This window comes from Calliphora vicina, chromosome 5, assembly GCF_958450345.1.
Source record: "Calliphora vicina chromosome 5, idCalVici1.1, whole genome shotgun sequence".
NCBI classification, from domain to species: domain Eukaryota; kingdom Metazoa; phylum Arthropoda; class Insecta; order Diptera; family Calliphoridae; genus Calliphora; species Calliphora vicina.
In genome coordinates, this window is record NC_088784.1 from 111,562,953 (window position 1) to 111,581,014 (window position 18,062).

Genomic DNA, 18,062 nt, shown 5'->3' on the forward strand with positions numbered 1-18,062 from the left:
TCGTTGTTTCAGTGACACTAAATTGAAAATAATTAAAACATTGAAGAATTATTTTTGTACAAACTAAAATATTTCCATTCGATTACAAAAAGTAAGTTTTATAACTGTAAGATTGACATACATGCGTTCGGACAAATATTTTTTATATGTGTAGTTCAAGGCGTATTTAACAAGGTGACAGCAGTGGCGAATTACACCTTGGGTGCATTTAATAAGAGAGAACAGATGATTATAGTAATATCACGCGCAAGGCGAATTTATACAAGGTGGTGGTAGTTCTACAAAAACAACAAATGGTCTTAACAAATGTCAAAAAACAAATTAAATTGTATTAAAACTAAATATAGTGTAGATAATTTAATAGTGAGGGCTTTACTTATTTATGCAAAATATAAATATTTTGTTAATTAGCTTTGAATATATAGATATTGAAGTATAAAAACAAGCTTTGACAGATGTTAGAACCAAACAAGCGAAAAAAGAGTAATCAGCTGATTGACTGACTCCACCTTGTATAAATTCGCCTTGATCACGCGATAATTTCAAATTACATACATAAAAAATATTCGACGGAAGGCATTTATGTCAAACTCCATATCAAGGTGCATTTAATAAGGTGCCATCGGCAGCACAGCTGATTATAGAAATAGCACGCACAAATGTCAAACTACATATATAAAAAATATTCGCCCGTACGTCCGTATGTCAAACTCTATATATAAAAAATAAGTGAATTCGCCTGTATTTATTTCAATTCGCCACTGCTGTCACCTTGTTAAATACGCCTTGCTCCATATATAAAAAATAAGTGAAATACGCCTTGGCTGTCACCTTGTTAAATACGCCTTGCCAGGGCACACTTAGAAAGGTGACTGCGATGAAACAGAAGATTATTTTTGTTATTCAGTTTGAACAGTCAATTCACTTGTGGTTTTTGTGGCGAAAAATACAACAAACCCAAAAGCAAAAACAGCAACAGGCAACTTTGACAGTTCACCTACCTTTTAACAAAAACAAAGTACCTGTTGTTTTTGTATTGTTGTAGTGATGCAGTCACCTTTCTTAGTGTGCCCTGGAAGTAACATTTAAAAATGAAATATTTTTTTTTGCTACTTTTTAATGACAAATACGCTAGTTTAGAAGGCTAATTTGGAGCTTTATGAACATTACAAGTTGACAACGCTGTTTGTCAACGTCAGTAGTAAATTATTTTTTGTCTAGTTTTCATAACGATAAAATAAAGAAATTTTCTGTTTATATACATTTTTTCTTTATCTAATACAATTTACATATACTTTTTGTAAAGCCAAAATTTTGCCAATAAACTTTTAAATAAATCCTGTAATGTACATAAAATAATTGTTGTTAAGTATAACGGTGTTGCATTGATTTGGACGTTTCAATTGAATGTTTTTGTTGGTGTGCTGCAAAAGTGTCGCATTGGAATAAATCTAATAAGAAAAACTTAAAGTATTTGTGTAATTTTAATGAAAATATAGTATTATTGATAAAAAGGAAAACGCCTTGGAGTTTTGGGTGTTTTACCTAACATTTGATCGTCTCCCCCACTAAATAGTATTCGGTTGAAAGAATGTCTAGTGAGGAGTTACTTTATGCAAAGGTATTTATATGGATTCATAAAAATATTAAAGGGAAGGTTACCTCATAATTAAATTCATTATACAAAACATTGTAGATATATAGCTATGTGCATGTGCATATGTAGCAACAACAAACATTTAATTATAAGCACATACATATATACGATATACAATAGTATAAAAATCAATTTTGTTTAACATTAAAAAATATAGATTTTCTTATATTTGCTATTAGTTTAAAAACCATCCAAACTGGTATATACTAGGTCACAACTCAAGCTGTAAGACTCTTCAAGCGTGCACTAAAAACAATCCTGTAACCAAATTCTTATAAAGATTTCATTACTTTTTTTGTGAATGTACCACTATTTGGGGAGTTGGAAAATATTTCTCCATTCAAGAAATTGTATGTAAATATATTTTAATAATAATAATAAAATTACAATTAACTAATAACTGTATATTTTGAGTTGTGACTGTCTTGCTATTTTTGAATTTTGTTTTACATGGCAAATGATCTTTTTATGGAGCAATAAAATGTATCTTGTAATAACACAAAAGTTTATTTGATATTTTTGGGCGAATGAGGATCTAGTGTACATAGAAACATTGAATTAACTGAATTATTTGGTTGAAAAAGAAATCTTCCCACAATAATTTCATTGTTAAATAATTTTAAATGCGGTGGTGTACTACTTACTACTGAAGGTAGCATGGAAATTTAAAACTATTTTGATTAGGGTTGGATTACCACCACTCACTTGGATCGATTTGTAAGTGACTGGTAAAATAGTGAGATTTCAATAAAAAGTATCTAAAGCGAATCTTAACTATAGAGTATTACTATTTTATTTATATGTTAGTAAAACTAAACAAAAATACAGAATTTAATAATAATGATAACACAATGAGAACTAAATATAAGTAGAACAATATACCTATGTACAAGTACTTTTACGTTATCAATTTGAAAAACGATACTAGACTCATATTGATTTTTGATCAAATTTGATGACGCATATTTTAAATTTTTATTGCTGTGATGAGTGATTTATCAATTTGTTGTTTTCTAATTTTTAGGGATCTAAAGTATGGCTACCGAATGTTAATACGGTATGGGAAAGTGCCGTACTCAACGAGAACTATCAAAAGGGGAATACTGCATTAAAGGTTCAGCTTGAAAGTGGTAAAGAACTTGAGGTAAAAGTTAAGGCGGATGGTAGTAATTTGCCGCCTCTTCGCAATCCAGCAATATTAATTGGACAAAATGATTTGACATCATTGTCGTACCTACATGAACCTGGAGTATTACATAATTTAAGAGTACGCTTCTGTGAGCGTCAAACCATATACACATATTGTGGCATTGTATTGGTAGCCATAAATCCATATGCCGACTTGCCACTTTATGGCTCCAGCATCATTAGAGCGTATCGCGGTAGATCAATTGGAGAATTGGAACCCCATATATTTGCATTATCCGAGGAAGCCTACACAAAATTGGAAAGAGAGAAGTGCAATTTAAGTATTATAGTTAGCGGTGAATCTGGCGCTGGAAAGACAGTATCTGCTAAATATGCGATGCGTTATTTTGCCGCTGTTGGCGGTTCTGAATCGGAGACACAAGTTGAACGTAAAGTGTTGGCATCGTCCCCTATTATGGAGGCATTTGGTAATGCTAAAACCACAAGAAACGATAATAGTTCCCGTTTTGGAAAATTTACAAAGTTATTATTCAAAAACAATATGAGTGTTATGAATTTGACCGGAGCCACAATGCATACGTATCTTTTGGAAAAATCTCGAGTGGTGTTCCAGGCTTCAGGCGAACGGAACTATCATATATTCTATCAGCTTTGTTCCGCTAGAAAGGATCATCCGCAATTAATTTTAGGTAAATATAAATTTTAGGTTTATCAAGTAGGAATGGCTGGCAATTCGGCTATGACGAATTTTCTTCATTTGTTAAAACAAATTTTAGGTGGATACAAAATGTGTAACAGATCTGTCCGTAAAAATAAAATTCAATTTCAATCACGTACCTAAAATAATAGTTATTTGTTAAATGTTTAAAAAAAAAACAGACGCAAGAAAATATCGGAGAACAATGTCATGCATACCATTTTGAACTAGATTTTTATAAAATTTTTATTATTTTTTTGAGATTTTTTTTATTTTTTCTAGCTGAAATAAATTTTCAAAAATTACTAATTAATAAAAAAAAAAAGTTAATCATTTCACCTTTTTCTAATATTAACTGCAAATATATGTTTTTCTGGCATAATTTTGACTTGTTTTAATTATATGTATTATTTGTAATATGTACCACATTTCTGTATTGTATGTCAGAATCTTTTTATTCGAAACATTTATAAACTTGTTAAACACAGGGCGAGTATTAGTAAATCGTTTACTGTGTCCATGATGTAATAAGTAAGGTGAGAGCGTTTCGACAACAAACACAACAAACACAATATTTCTTGCTGATAAGAGCATAGGTTTTGTCAAAATTGAATTTGTCAAATAAAAAATAAACAAATTTTATTTTTGCATATTAACTAAAAAACGGCCGTTAAATTTAAATTATTTTTGAGAAAGAACAACGGTTTAATAGTGCTTTATCCAAATTTCATTATATGACATCTTTCTATTCACATTTTTTTCATTCATGTTTTTTGATTTAAAATTTTTTTTCTTTGAAAATAAAATTTATTATTTTTTCAAAATAAATTCAGTTTGACAAAACACAAGCACTTTCAAAATAGATAAATAAAAATCAGCTGTGTGGTTGATTTCACCTTACTTAGTGCATCCTGACTGTGTCTGTACTTTTAATGTATTCAGTTTAAACATTACCTAAGTCATTCTGTTAAAAACTGAATGACTACTAGAATTTTTAAATTTTTTTTCGATGCGAAAACTTCTCACAAGTTACCATGTTATGTTTTTTTATTCAGCTCGAAAAAACAAAAATAATTTTTATGAAAAAGTTACGGTCCCTGATTTCGGTATCAAAATTTTCCAAACTATTTCTGATATATCGAAGCTTCGTTCAATACCAACTAAAAGCGGGTGTAATAGCACTCAAATTTATTATGTAATATGAGATTGATTGATTTATAATGCCTTTAACAGATCATCAGGACAAATTCGAGTTTTTAAACATGGGCAAATCGCCAGATATAGATAGAGTCTCCGATAAGGATCAATTTAAAGAAACTATACAGGCAATGCTCATTTTGGGATTCGATAATAGACAAGTAAGTTCAGCTGGATTATATACTTATTCGTACACTTGATTATATCCGTTAATAGATTTCAGATATTTTAAATATTCTCGCTGGTATTCTTCATTTGGGTAATTTAAAATTCTCCCATAAATATAAACCGAATTCGGAAGAAATAGATCCGGATGGGTGTCAAATTGATGTGAGTAGTCTGTGGAAAATATTAATTTGTTGTAATGTAATAATATTTGATTGAATTTTTGTAAATTTTAGCAAGAGGATTTGCATTTACGTGTTATGGGAGATTTGCTAAAAATAAAGTCGGATGAATTGCGAAAATGGCTAAAAACTCGACAAATTGAATCCGTAAATGAACTGGTTTTGATACCAAACAGTCTGGAAGCAGCAATGGCAGCTAGAGACGCCTTAGCCAAACATATTTACGCTAAACTCTTTCAATATATAGTCAGCGTTCTCAACAAGGGACTAAACAATGATCGTAAACACAGTTGTTTTATTGGCGTTCTCGATATTTATGGTTTTGAAACGTTTGATGTTAATTCTTTCGAGCAGTTCTGCATCAATTACGCCAACGAAAAACTTCAGCAGCAATTCAATCAACACGTTTTCAAGCTTGAACAGGAAGAGTATCTTAAAGAGGGTATAGCCTGGACGATGATCGACTTTTATGATAATCAACCTTGCATAGATTTGATTGAATCTAAATTGGGTGTTTTAGACTTGCTAGATGAAGAGTGTAGAGTAAGTTTAACATTATTTTTTCACTTACTATCACTTTTCCTCACTGTTCCTCATTCACCCATCAATTAAACAGATGCCTAGAGGTTCAGATGAAAGTTGGGCTCGAAAATTAGTTGAAAAATGCAAAAAATTTCCACATTTTGAGAAACCGCGCTTTGGCAACACAAGTAAGCAGCGATTAAATATAATGTATGTACATATATTTTAAATAATGTATTCATTTTCGAAAATTTTTAAGGTTTCTTTATCAAACATTTCTCTGATACGGTGGAGTATGATGTGAACGGGTTCTTGGAGAAAAACCGTGATACCGTTTCAAAAGAATTGGTCAATGTTATGCGCCAATCGAAAATGTCATTGTGTAAGCAATTAATGGAAATGGAGGAAATCGATACTCTAAGTACTGATGCTGCTAAAACACATACACTAGGCGGACGAGTAGTTATAAGTGCTGCAAAAAAACAGGTGTGTTTATTAACGAAATTCGAACTAGTTGCCATGTCTTCTTTTGATTTTATTTTCAGATTTTCATTAAAACATTTGTTTATACCTATTATTTTTGATACTTTCTGTTTTTTTTATATGTGAATTTAAAAAATGACGACTATATACGGATGTACAATTGTTTGTCTTGATTGATATTGACGATTCGATATGTTTTTCTACATAGGGTACCACAGTAGCTCAAGAGACTCGTCGCAGAGTTAGTTGATTTATTTGTTGTTTATGCTTGTTTTTATTTTTACTAAAATATCTAATCAATGCATGTTTAATGTGTAGACTAACAAATATTCATTCATTATTAACATTTTACAACGTGTTTTCATTTGTTCACAATTTTACATACATATTTTTGAGGTTAACATTTTGAAACTGAATGCAATAAATTGCATTAATTTAGAGTGGTTCATAGTTTTATGAAAATATCCTAAGTACACTCTGTTATAACAATCGAACCAGGACTATACCTGATATATTGATGTATCATCAATCATGTTTGTATGTTATTGATATGCTGCGAAAAGTTTATTTCATCAGACAGACATATCTATATCGATTGCGATATCTATAAAAATCTAAATATAAAAAGAAATGTGTCAATTACAAACGGAATGACAATCTTTTATACATATACCCGTATCAAAGCTGAGATTTGCATACAAATACAACCCTGCAGGAAATTTCAATAGTGAAACTGTACTGACTTACAATTGACACAGTCATCAGTTCTAGTGACTTATTATACCCCAGACAATGTTATTTACTATAGACATTTAACATGTGCGTGTCATTGGAAGTCTACTACTGACGATAGTACTATTGCTTAGGTACTTCTTTTTGAAACATATGTAGACATTGTAACCAGAGACTCAGTAGTGCATTTTAGTAATTCTAGTCTACACTTTTAGTACTTTTCTGAAGAAGATGTAAATAATGAAACAGCATATTTTTTTAACATTTGACGTTCTATTAAAAAAAATTATAACACGACAAGTAAGACAGTATATTCGGCTGTGCCGAGTCTTATGTACCTTTACCAAATTATACTTTAAAATAAAAATTTTAAATATTTTTCGGTAAAAAATAAAAATTTTAGATATTTTTCGGTAAAAAATATAAATTTTAGATATTTTTCGGTTATTTTATTAGTGAAAAAAATTTGAAGGCCAAACAAAATTTTAAAATTAAATTTTTTTCTAAATTTTTTAAAAAAACTTGTTTTTTTAAATTTATCAGTGAAAAAAAAATGTATGACAAACAAATTTTTTGGTAAAAAAATTCGGATAAAAAATTATTTTTCCTGATTTTGACCCGTTGTATGTCCGACTTAATGGCCTTATATAAGCCGTTGCAAAGTTCTTTGAAATATCTATATTAATGACTTAGTACTCCAGATATAGATAAAAAATAGGGGTTTTCCTTACATCTTAGCCATTTGTGTGCATTAAAACTTTTTTGTGTCTAAAATTTTATGGATTGTATTAAGTTTTTTCATTCTCCAGTAAAGTAACAAAAAATCGAGTTACGCCTTTTTTATATTAACCCACCGATAGTTATAGCTATGGGGGTTACGGAAAGTTGATTTCAACATACAGACTCTTTTCTATACATATACATATAGATATTTATATAACACTTCTGTCAACTCAGCTATCAATAACCCAATTTGTCGCTGGCTGCGACCTGAGCCTATATGTCGACGGCAGCGAATTTAAAAACACCAAAGTTTTTAGGAGTTTCTAAAAATATAAATACTAAATTTCATACCCCTAGGTCCCTTATCACACTTAAAATTTAGTCGATGAAAAATTTAAATATTTGTCCCTAAATAGCTGGCCACTAATAGCTGGTACATATAAATTACAAAAGTTTGAATATTTAAATATTTGTCCCTAAATAGCTGGCCACTAATAGCTGGTACATATAAATTACAAAAGTTTGAATATTTTTGGACTAAACTCAATCCAAAAAACATTCTCATCACTTAGGTTTTCATGTATATTGCAGAGATTCCGCTCTATGCGTATATATCTATGATCTATGTGTATAGAGCGGAAATGAAAAAAAAAAAGTTTATAACATACAAGAAATTAATTTTTACTAATACATTCTTTATGCGTACTACATACATACGAAGTCTAACATTTAACTGCAAAATAATAAAACTTTTTTATAAATTAATAAACTAATCAATTAATATTGTGCATGATTTGTTTTTACTGTAAACATTACAGCATTTTCAAATTGGTATTTTGATCTTAATAATGTTATTATACTATTTAAAAGGTCGCGCCTTCAAAACAACATCGGCGTTCGGTAGGATCACAATTTCGTGAGAGTTTAACATCGTTAATAAATACACTCCATTCGACTACACCTCATTATGTTCGTTGCATTAAGGTAAAAGAAGCGTTGTTATTTATAGTGCTTAGAAACTGGAGATTTTAAATAATAATTTTTAAACAAAAATTTCAGCCCAACGAAGATAAAATTTCTTTTAAGTGGGATGCACCGAAAATTGTGCAACAATTGCGTGCTTGCGGTGTTTTGGAAACTGTACGGATTTCTGCAGCTGGGTTTCCTTCGCGTTGGTTGTACCTTGACTTCTATATGCGTTATCAGTTACTGTGTCATCGTTCTCTTGTTAATAAGAATGACTTGAAGCAATCGTGTTACAATATTGTGGGCAAGTGGATTACGGACGAGGATAAATATCGTTTTGGCAATACACAAATATTCTTTAGGGCCGGGCAGGTGGCATATTTGGAACAAATTCGTGCCAACTTGAGAAAGAAATACATTACGATAATACAGAGTGTTGTACGGCGATTTATTTGTCGTAAGAGGTTTCTCCGTTTGCGGCGCACCGCATTGGGTATACAATGTTTTGCTCGAGGTTACTTGGCACGCCAAAAGGCCCAAGATATACGAGAACAACGTGCCGCTATTGTTATATCAAAATATGCCCGAGGCTGGGTGTGCCGAAGACGTTATGTTCGCTTGAGACGTTCTATTTGTGGCATACAGCAGTACGCTCGCGGCATGTTAGCGCGCAAACGATTCCAGGATGCGTTGGATTATTATCGTGCTACACAAATACAACGTTTTATGCGCGGCTATTTGGCTAGGAGGGAATATCAGAAACGGCGTAGACAAATTATTATCTGCCAATCGGCAGTACGGAGATTCTTGGCAAGACGCCAGTTTAAACAACTCAAGGCAGAGGCAAAAACTATATCCCACATTCAAAACATGTACAAGGGCTTGGAAAATAAAATTATTTCGATGCAACAGCGCATTGATGATTTGAATAGAGAAAACGGAAATCTCAAACACAAGAACAGTGAAATTTCGGTACTCAAAATGAAGCTTGAAATGAAGAAAGCACTTGAGAATGAAGTTAAGACTTTGAAAATTGTGGTGGCGACAAAAGATGAAAAGCTCTTGACCCTGATAAAAGAACTGGAAGTGGAAAGGGATGAGAAAATGCAGCTGTTGGAAGAAAATGCGAATAATCTAGACAAATGGAATAAACAAAAAGAAGTGTGGACGTCCGAAAATACTGAATTGCGCAAGCAAATGGATGAAATGCTAGAGAGAGCTAAACAATCCGAAAACGAAGAGACTAGTGCCATTACTCAACGTGAACGATTAATTTCCGAAGCTGAAACGAATGAAATTCACGATGCTTACCGGAAGGCTTTAATGGATAAGGAGATAATCGAAAACGAAAACTACCACCTCAAGGAGGAACTCAAACGTATATCACGACAGATGGGCGGTGGAGAGTTTGCTTCACTGACACATCGACGATCCAACAGTAATACATCGAGTCACAACGAAGATGATGTTGGATATGGGTCAGCTAAAAATACACTGGAACATAAAACCAACTATTCGCTCAGCACCTTTGACAATAGCCGAACTTCTCCAGAGCCATTCCGCAGTCTAGATGTGACTTCAACTCCTCGAAGTGATAACACCGTGATTGTTATCAAGTTGCGCAACTTGCTTGAAGAAGCGACAAAACACAACAGGACTCTAAGAACAAGATTGGATAAGGCTATAAGTCAGAACCGTCCGACAGAAGATTCCTTAAGAGTCTCTGAACTAGAGGTGGAGAATGAAAAACTTCGCCACGACTACCACTTGCTCAGACAGAGCATACGCAATGGGGCTGAAATGCATGAGCTGGAAGCTCAACACAATGCCCTGGAAGAAGAACTCAAGAGACGCAGAGAGGAGTGTATACAATTGAAAACTGTCTTGCAACAGCAAACACAATCGCTGAAATCACTAGGCAATGAGAGTATGTCTCTACGAAGTGCCGACCAAAGCATTATTCAAGATAACGAACTAAACGATGCCTATCAAGCTCAAAAGTTGGTGAACAAGCAATTAGAGTGTGAGTTAAAAGCACTTACAGAGGAGAATAATGCCCACTTTGCTGAACTGAGTCGACAATTGGATGAATTGCGCCAAGAGAACACTCAGTTACAGGAGGTTCTAAATAATGGCCTGGATGAGCAGAATGTAGACACAAAAGATCCAGATGCTTTGCAGCAAAGCAATCGCTATTTGAAATATGAGCTTAAGAAGACTTTATTCCAATACTCACAGGTTCAGGAAGAATTGAATGCAACGCTAAAGAAATATGACTCCTTAAAGAATCGCAGTGATAAATTGACAATGAAACTGCAAGAACAAGGTGTAGTTGATAGTCATCGTAGCCCTGCTAAAGAAGACACAAGCTTGGCTAGTAATCAGAATTCAATGGTTTCAGTTGGAAAACAAAAAGCTAAAACTTATCAAGGTATGTAAAACACTCGCCATCTGTCCTATTTAAAAAAAAAAAAAAAAAAAAAAAAAAACATTAACTGATCAATACTTCAATTATTGTACTTTTGCTATCGATTATTTATTAAAGGTTTAATGAAGTTTCGCAGTGAAGATCTGGACAAAATATTCCATCGCTTAGTTATCGATATGAGCACACGTGTTGCTATTGGTTTGTTGCCCGGATTTCCAGCATACGTTCTCTTCATGTGTATACGGTATGATATGATAATCAAAAATACATTAAACAAATATTGACAAATATTTTCTCATAATGCAGATATACCGATCTCATCAATGCCGACGAAGATGTCCGGGAACTATTAAGTAAGTTCGTGAAGCAAATCAAGAAGATACACCGTAATCCCAGTGTGACAGAATATCGTATATTATGGCTGGTTAATTCCATTACGTAAGTAGTTGTTTGTTATTTTGTAAAACGTTTGTAAAATTTGTCGTTTTCATTACCACCAAAGCCCTAAAAATTCAAGCACTTGAACATTTTGTTGGAATTTGACTTGATTGCAAATTTAATTATACTTTAAACTTGAAAAATATTTGAAATAATTAAATATTTTTCAAACAAAAAACATGGCTTGAATTTATGTTTCCTTTTTACTGGAGAATGCTATTGAAATAAAGTGTAATACAACTGTAGTCTATAATTCAAGGCTTGAATTGAACTTGCTTTCAACTTGAATTCCATTAAAAATTATTATTGGGATAAATTTATAGAAGACTCCAAAATGAAGTGACACCAATTTTGATAAAAATTTCTAAAAAATTACACTTTTTTGTTATGCAAAAAAAAAAAAAAACAAAAAAATAAGTCTATATTTTTGAAGAAATTTTTGTAAAACATTTTATACTTTATTATTTTTTTGTTTGTAAATTTTAACAAAATCACTTATTAATTGCAATGTTTTTGTATTCACGTTGTAGACTCTTAAATCTGCTGAAACAATATGGCGATGTGGAGGAATATGTTAAATTCAATACGGAAAAACAAAATCAACAACAACTGAAGAATTTCAACTTGTATGAGTATCGTCGTGTTATTTTGGAAATTATAACCAAACTATACGAAGCATTGGTGAAACAAATTGAAGGTCTTCTAGAAGCTCATATTGTAGAGGCCATCTTAGACAACGATGAAATTCAAAGGGGACATCAAAAGAATATTGGAGGGCGCGTGAACCGAGCTGCTTCTTTTGACAATTCTTCATCACCTGAACATGGCAAAATTGCAGCATGGAAACAGCTGATTAGTCAGTTGGAACATTTTTTCAAACAATTTTTACATTTCGGCTTAGATCGTTGTTACTCTGAACAAATTTTCAGTCAACTGATGTACTTTGTATGTGCTATAGCCATGAATTGTTTGATGCTGAGAGGCGATAAATGCATGTGGGAAACGGGCATGATAATACGATACAACTTGGGTCACATTGAGGAATGGGTAAAAGATAAGACAATGGTAAGTGTGTTTTAACAACTGACAATGGCCCTTACAGTCCATAAAGGACTTTTAGCAGACCGTCAATTCATTTTGAATACGACTGTTAGTTTTTAAATGTTTCCATTTATTTTCATAGTCGAAAGATGTGTTGGCACCTCTGGCACCTCTAAATCAAGTTTCTCAGTTATTGCAATCACGAAAAAGCGAAAAAGATGTTCAAAGTATTTGTGACTTGTGTACAAATTTGAACACTGCTCAAGTATTAAAGGTAATTGCGATGCAACAAAACTCAAACAAAGCGATATATACTAAAATTTTAATTTCTTTATTATTATTATTTAATTTTAGATAATGAAATCTTACAAATTGGATGATTATGAAGGAGAGATTACTAATACATTCCTTGAAAAATTAACCGAGAAACTTAATGCTCGTCCAATGGTAAACATATCATGATATATAGATATCATACATATGTGATTGATTGATTATATGTAAAATTCTTAATTTAATTGTTTCTATTTCAGACTAAAAATGATGAATTTACCATGGACCAGAAGTTTATTTATCCATTTAAAGTGGTTTTCAAATACAGTGACATAAAGCTGGAGGACATTGAAATACCTAAACATTTGGGTCTAGATGAGTTATTACAAAAAATCTAAAACAAACAACACATTTGTTGTTTGCTCAGATGCAAAACATAAACGTAAACATTCCTAAAGCCACCTATTAGTTATTTTTCTTTTTATTATTATTATGTATTAATGTATTTATATTTTCAATGAGCAACGAAATTTAGGAACATAGAATACATTCCCTAATATTTGTTTGTCAGCAAGTTTTATTTTATTTATTTTTTGTTTACCAATTATTATGTAATAGTGCTTCCAAAAGATTTTTCGTTATTAATTTAAACATTATTATAATTATTTATAAATGTACTTAAAATTTTCTTAAAGAATCGAGTCAAACTCAAACTGAAACAATAACCAACTAATAATAGATATTATAAAAAATCCTGTTGCCTTTAAAAAAAAAAATAATAATCATGTATACCTGTTTCAAATGTGAATATGTGAAAACAAACAATATTATATTATAATAATTATACATACATACATACATAAATATGTGGTAGATTTTAGAACCTTTAAAAATATACAAATATTTGCAAACAATGTATTATTTAGATATAAAAACCTATGTATGTATTCATTAATTCAAAGAGACGTTAAACTATCTTTGAACAAACGAGTAGAATACAGCAAACTATAGACGCTTTATTTGTATGAAAAAATATTTAAAAAAATCTAAAAACGTGTTATACCTTAGTAACAAAAAGAAAAAAAAACCAAACATTCCTATTTTACACTTGCCCTATGGTTGTTGATATTATTTTTTTGCTCCATTCCAATATTAGTCAGATTTACAAATTATTAAGACATTTTTAGTACAGGAACGCTTCTCTGTAAACTATAACCTGAAAATCTGACTCGTCCTGATTGCCATTTATAATTTTTCTTTCTATAAAATAAAATATTTGTATTTTTTTCTATTTAAATATTAACATACATTGTTATTTAATTAATAATAGTTATTTATATTGCAAAACATCAACAATAAATACACATGTACTAGGCAACTATAAACATATAAAATGCATAGAAATACATATAAGTACACACACGTAGAATTAAATTACATATTTATTTAAATATACAATACATATACGCATTTTGCAAGTATTTTTGAAGATCTTTTTCGAAATGCATATAATAATGGTGTAATTGAATAGAAAATATGAATGGATGTTAAAAGCATAGAATAAAACATACATAGAAGTATTACTGAGAGTAAAAAAAAAAATAAAACAAAAAACTCAATTCATGCATCAGCAGTCAACATATATCAATAACTGTATTTTATTGTTATATCTATCATACGATTTGTGAGATAATACATATTTTCAATATGTTATATTGTCACCTTCGCCTCTATGTAGTTACTCTATAAACATTTATTCAACTATTTCAATATACATACATACTTATAAAAATTATTAAATCTGTAAATTTAGTTTATCAAAAGAAATTTAATAAAACAAAATAAATCAACTCCATATATTTGCAAACAAAAAATATAATAAATATTTTTTTAATATACTGGTAATATCATACAGTACATTCAATTTTGATATACATATGTATTATTTGCATATTCGATCTAAATAAAAACAAGTAAGAGAGTTATATTCGGCTGTGCCGAATCTTATATACCCTTCGTCAAATTGCACTTTAAAATACAAATTTTAAATATTTTTAGGTAAACTAAATTAAATTTTTTTTTAAATTATTGTAAAAAAAAAATTCGATTTAAAAAATATTTTTCCCGATTTTGACCCATTGTAGGTCCAACTTACTATAGCCTTATATACATCGTTGTAATGGACTGAAATATCTATCATTGTCTATATTAATGAGTAATCTATATAAATGACTATAAATAGTAATCGAGTTTGTCCCGGTTTTTTATAAATAGCATCCGAGCCTGCGAAATTCTCGAGATATTGATGTATTATTATCAATCATGTTTGAAAGTTATTTGAGGGCTACGGAAAGTTGATTTCAACATACAGACGGACATGGTAATATCGACTCCGCTATCTATAACGATCCAGAATATGTATACTTTATGAGGTCGCAAATGAAAAATGTAGGAATTACAAACGGAATGACAAACTTATACATATATGTAAACCCATGTAACTCATCAGTATTAAAGGTGGAATTGACAAATTAAAGCTTCGTGAAATTTTCCAAAATTCATTTTAATTGAAATCTAAAATAATTTCTTTGGCTTAATCATAACTAACAATTGCTTTAGATAATTTATTTTTAGGTAAATCGATAGAAGGTTTTCGTTCCAAAATCATGCCAGTAGCAACTGTGGCGCCGTTTTCTCGTATCGTAAAAGGTTGTCCATTTGTCATCACCATTTTGCGCAATAACGTAATACGTACATTTGTATGTTCTCCAGGCATTAACATACTATTTGAGGGAACTAGAAAAAGGAAATGTAAGTTTTGAATATTTTTTGTTTACCATCAGTGATACTCACTCATATCTATTCGGGCTGGTACATTCCAAGTGACACTAAATAACTGTTGTATATATTTTGAAAGCATAGGTTTGGAGCGTCCGCCTTCTGCTCTTGACAGCAAATACATGGAACCAACAAAATGATTTGAAATATCTTCTGATCCTTGTGCACAGAGCAGCATGCCACGTTCCACACTGGATATTTTAACACCGCGTAATAACGCTCCAATATTTTCACCGGCCACAGCCTTTAACGTATGTTTAAAAACATGTTTGTAGATTTATGTCATAGCTATAAAAAAAGCTATTCAAATTATACATTACCTTTGGTATACTCTTACGAAATATTTGTATATCACCCACGGAAGTTTTTATATTCTGATTGAAACCCAATAGATCACATTCGGCATTTTTAGTTATTGTTCCTCGTTTTATGGTGCCAACTACAACGGTACCTCGACCAGGAACGGTGAATGCGTTATCAATGGGCAGTATAAATGGTGAGTCAAAATCACGTTTTGGTGTTGGTACATACGAGTCAATACTATCGACTAGTTTTTCAATCGATGCTACTCCAAATGGCGATTTATCATCACGTAAAGCCAATAAAGCAGATCCACAAATAACGGGACTATTTAGACCATCAAATCCAAAGTCCGTTAACATTTCACGCATTTCAATTTCCACCAATTCCAGAACTTCTTGATCCACTAAATCGGCTTTATTAATGAAGACTATAATTTTTGTAATACCTACTTGTTTGGCTAACAGAAGATGTTCTCTTGTTTGGGGCATTTGCCCATCTGTAGCAGCCACCACCAGTATAGCACCATCCATTTGAGATGCCCCAGAAATCATGTTCTTACAAAATTAATATTAAGCATCGTGAGTTGTTCATTATATAACTATGGACAGATTTACCTTAATATAATCGGCATGTCCGGGGCAGTCAGTATGAGCATAAGTTCTTTGTGATGTCGCATAACCAATGTGACAGGCATTTATAGTGATTCCTCTGGCCTTCTCTTCCGGTGCCCTATCAATCTGGTCATACGAAACGAAATCCGCTAAACCTTTCTTCGACAAAACTTTAGTGATAGCAGCAGTTAATGTCGTTTTTCCATGGTCCACATGCCCAATAGTACCAATGTTACAATGTGGTTTCTCACCATCTAAGGTTGCAGCAATTGCAGAAGAACAATATGATCTTTCAAAACCCAAGGCAACAGTATTACAACTCGCATCCAATTTATTTTTCAAAAATCTCCTGCCATTAGAGTTTGAATTGTTAACGCAACATACCGGATTTAAGAAACGTCGCCAATAGTGCTGTTCATTATGTCTTAAGTGAGTACCAATCCTTATTAGAAAAGTTCTCATACTGTTGCAGTATGGTAGTTTGCACTAATTACATTAAAGAAGTTTTCATTGATTAATGAATTAATATAAATAAAATATAGAATTTACTACCTACATATGAATGTGTTATGAAAATCTAATTTGTTTTTATCTAACAGCTGGTGCAAGGCGAATTCATATTCGCCATGAACTGGTGGAACATGTACAACCAGTATTGCCAGATGTATACTATTTCGAAAAATGTTACAATTAAAAAAATTTAGAAATTAAACATAATTATCCAAACGAATTTATAGTATAAATTTTATAAATATGTATATATATATATATATATATATATATATATATATATATATATAAATATTATACACAGTGACTTCAACTAAACATCTGTTCACAGCTGCTTCCTCCATATATAAAGAATGATTTTTTGTAAAGTATATTTCAATAAATAAAAAAATAAACGAAATCAGACGAAGATTTCTTCGCCACCTTGTAAAAATTCGCCTTGATAATTATGTTTAATTTCAACCATCTTGGCGACAGGTCACATTTTGCACACGCCACTGCAATCACGCATAAACTGCGAAATAGGAACAAGGTCCTCAAGGCACTAGCCGGCAGCACTTGGGGTAGGGACAAAGAAACCTTGCTAGCAACCTACAAGACGATTGACCGGTCACTGGTTAACTATGCAGCTCCAGTGTGGTCGCCTTCGTTAAGTGATACTTAGTGGAGAAATATTCAAAGCTGTCAAAATGCAGCCGTCACAGGCTGCCTCCAAATTACCACAGAACACCACCTTCACGAGAAAACTAAAGTTCTATCGTTCAAGGAACATAACGTCATGCTGACGCAACAGTTCCTTCTGGGATGTTCACGCTACTACAACAACATTACCGTTAACACACCATTACCGAAATAATCCAAATTGGAGTAACCGTTTTCTTTTAATCATTTCCAATCAGTAGCCAGCCATATTTAAACATTTTGTGCTGATCGATTCATAACTGACCATAGCTGCCATAAGAAAATCACTTTAAATCTCTTAAATATTTTGATATCCATATGAATGAAACACAACTCACGAATAACAAATTATTCAAATTTAAAACGAAAACAATTTTTGCACATGTACTCAGTGTAGGGTTTTTTTTTTGTTTTGTTAAAATAGTAACGATTTCAGGATGACACAAAACCATTTGCCATTTTGAGA

The 18,062-nt window shown here is 31.6% G+C and overlaps 2 protein-coding genes and 1 long non-coding RNA gene across 4 annotated transcripts; 1 reads left to right on the top strand and 2 right to left on the bottom strand.

Annotated features, from left to right (window-relative positions):
* Nucleotides 1-1,225: 1,225 nt before the first annotated feature.
* On the top strand, nt 1,226-14,536 carry didum (dilute class unconventional myosin). Of its 2 annotated transcripts, XM_065514314.1 has the most exons (16): nt 1,226-1,621; nt 2,682-3,495; nt 4,737-4,861; nt 4,917-5,030; nt 5,102-5,590; nt 5,664-5,757; nt 5,829-6,055; nt 6,261-6,293; nt 8,378-8,491; nt 8,567-10,904; nt 11,019-11,145; nt 11,208-11,339; nt 11,870-12,404; nt 12,523-12,654; nt 12,735-12,827; nt 12,914-14,536. In XM_065514314.1, the coding sequence occupies exons 1-16, from the start codon at nt 1,592-1,594 to the stop codon at nt 13,049-13,051; spliced, it is 5,535 nt and encodes a 1,844-aa protein (XP_065370386.1). In that variant the 5' UTR covers nt 1,226-1,591; the 3' UTR covers nt 13,052-14,536. The 2 variants fall into 2 exon arrangements, with proteins under 2 accessions (XP_065370386.1, XP_065370387.1); XM_065514315.1 differs by lacking the exon at nt 6,261-6,293.
* Nucleotides 3,448-3,958, bottom strand: LOC135962403 (uncharacterized). Its single transcript, XR_010576651.1, has 3 exons — nt 3,843-3,958; nt 3,722-3,785; nt 3,448-3,643 (listed from the first exon to the last, which is right to left on the bottom strand). It is a non-coding gene; the product is annotated as an uncharacterized LOC135962403 (long non-coding RNA).
* Nucleotides 14,537-15,184: 648 nt separating the features above from the next.
* On the bottom strand, nt 15,185-16,888 carry mEFTu2 (mitochondrial translation elongation factor Tu 2). The gene is made up of 4 exons (XM_065513619.1): nt 16,409-16,888; nt 15,812-16,348; nt 15,507-15,735; nt 15,185-15,449 (listed from the first exon to the last, which is right to left on the bottom strand). The coding sequence occupies exons 1-4, from the start codon at nt 16,865-16,867 to the stop codon at nt 15,247-15,249; spliced, it is 1,428 nt and encodes a 475-aa protein (XP_065369691.1). The 5' UTR covers nt 16,868-16,888; the 3' UTR covers nt 15,185-15,246.
* Between the last annotated feature and the right edge of the window lie 1,174 nt (nt 16,889-18,062).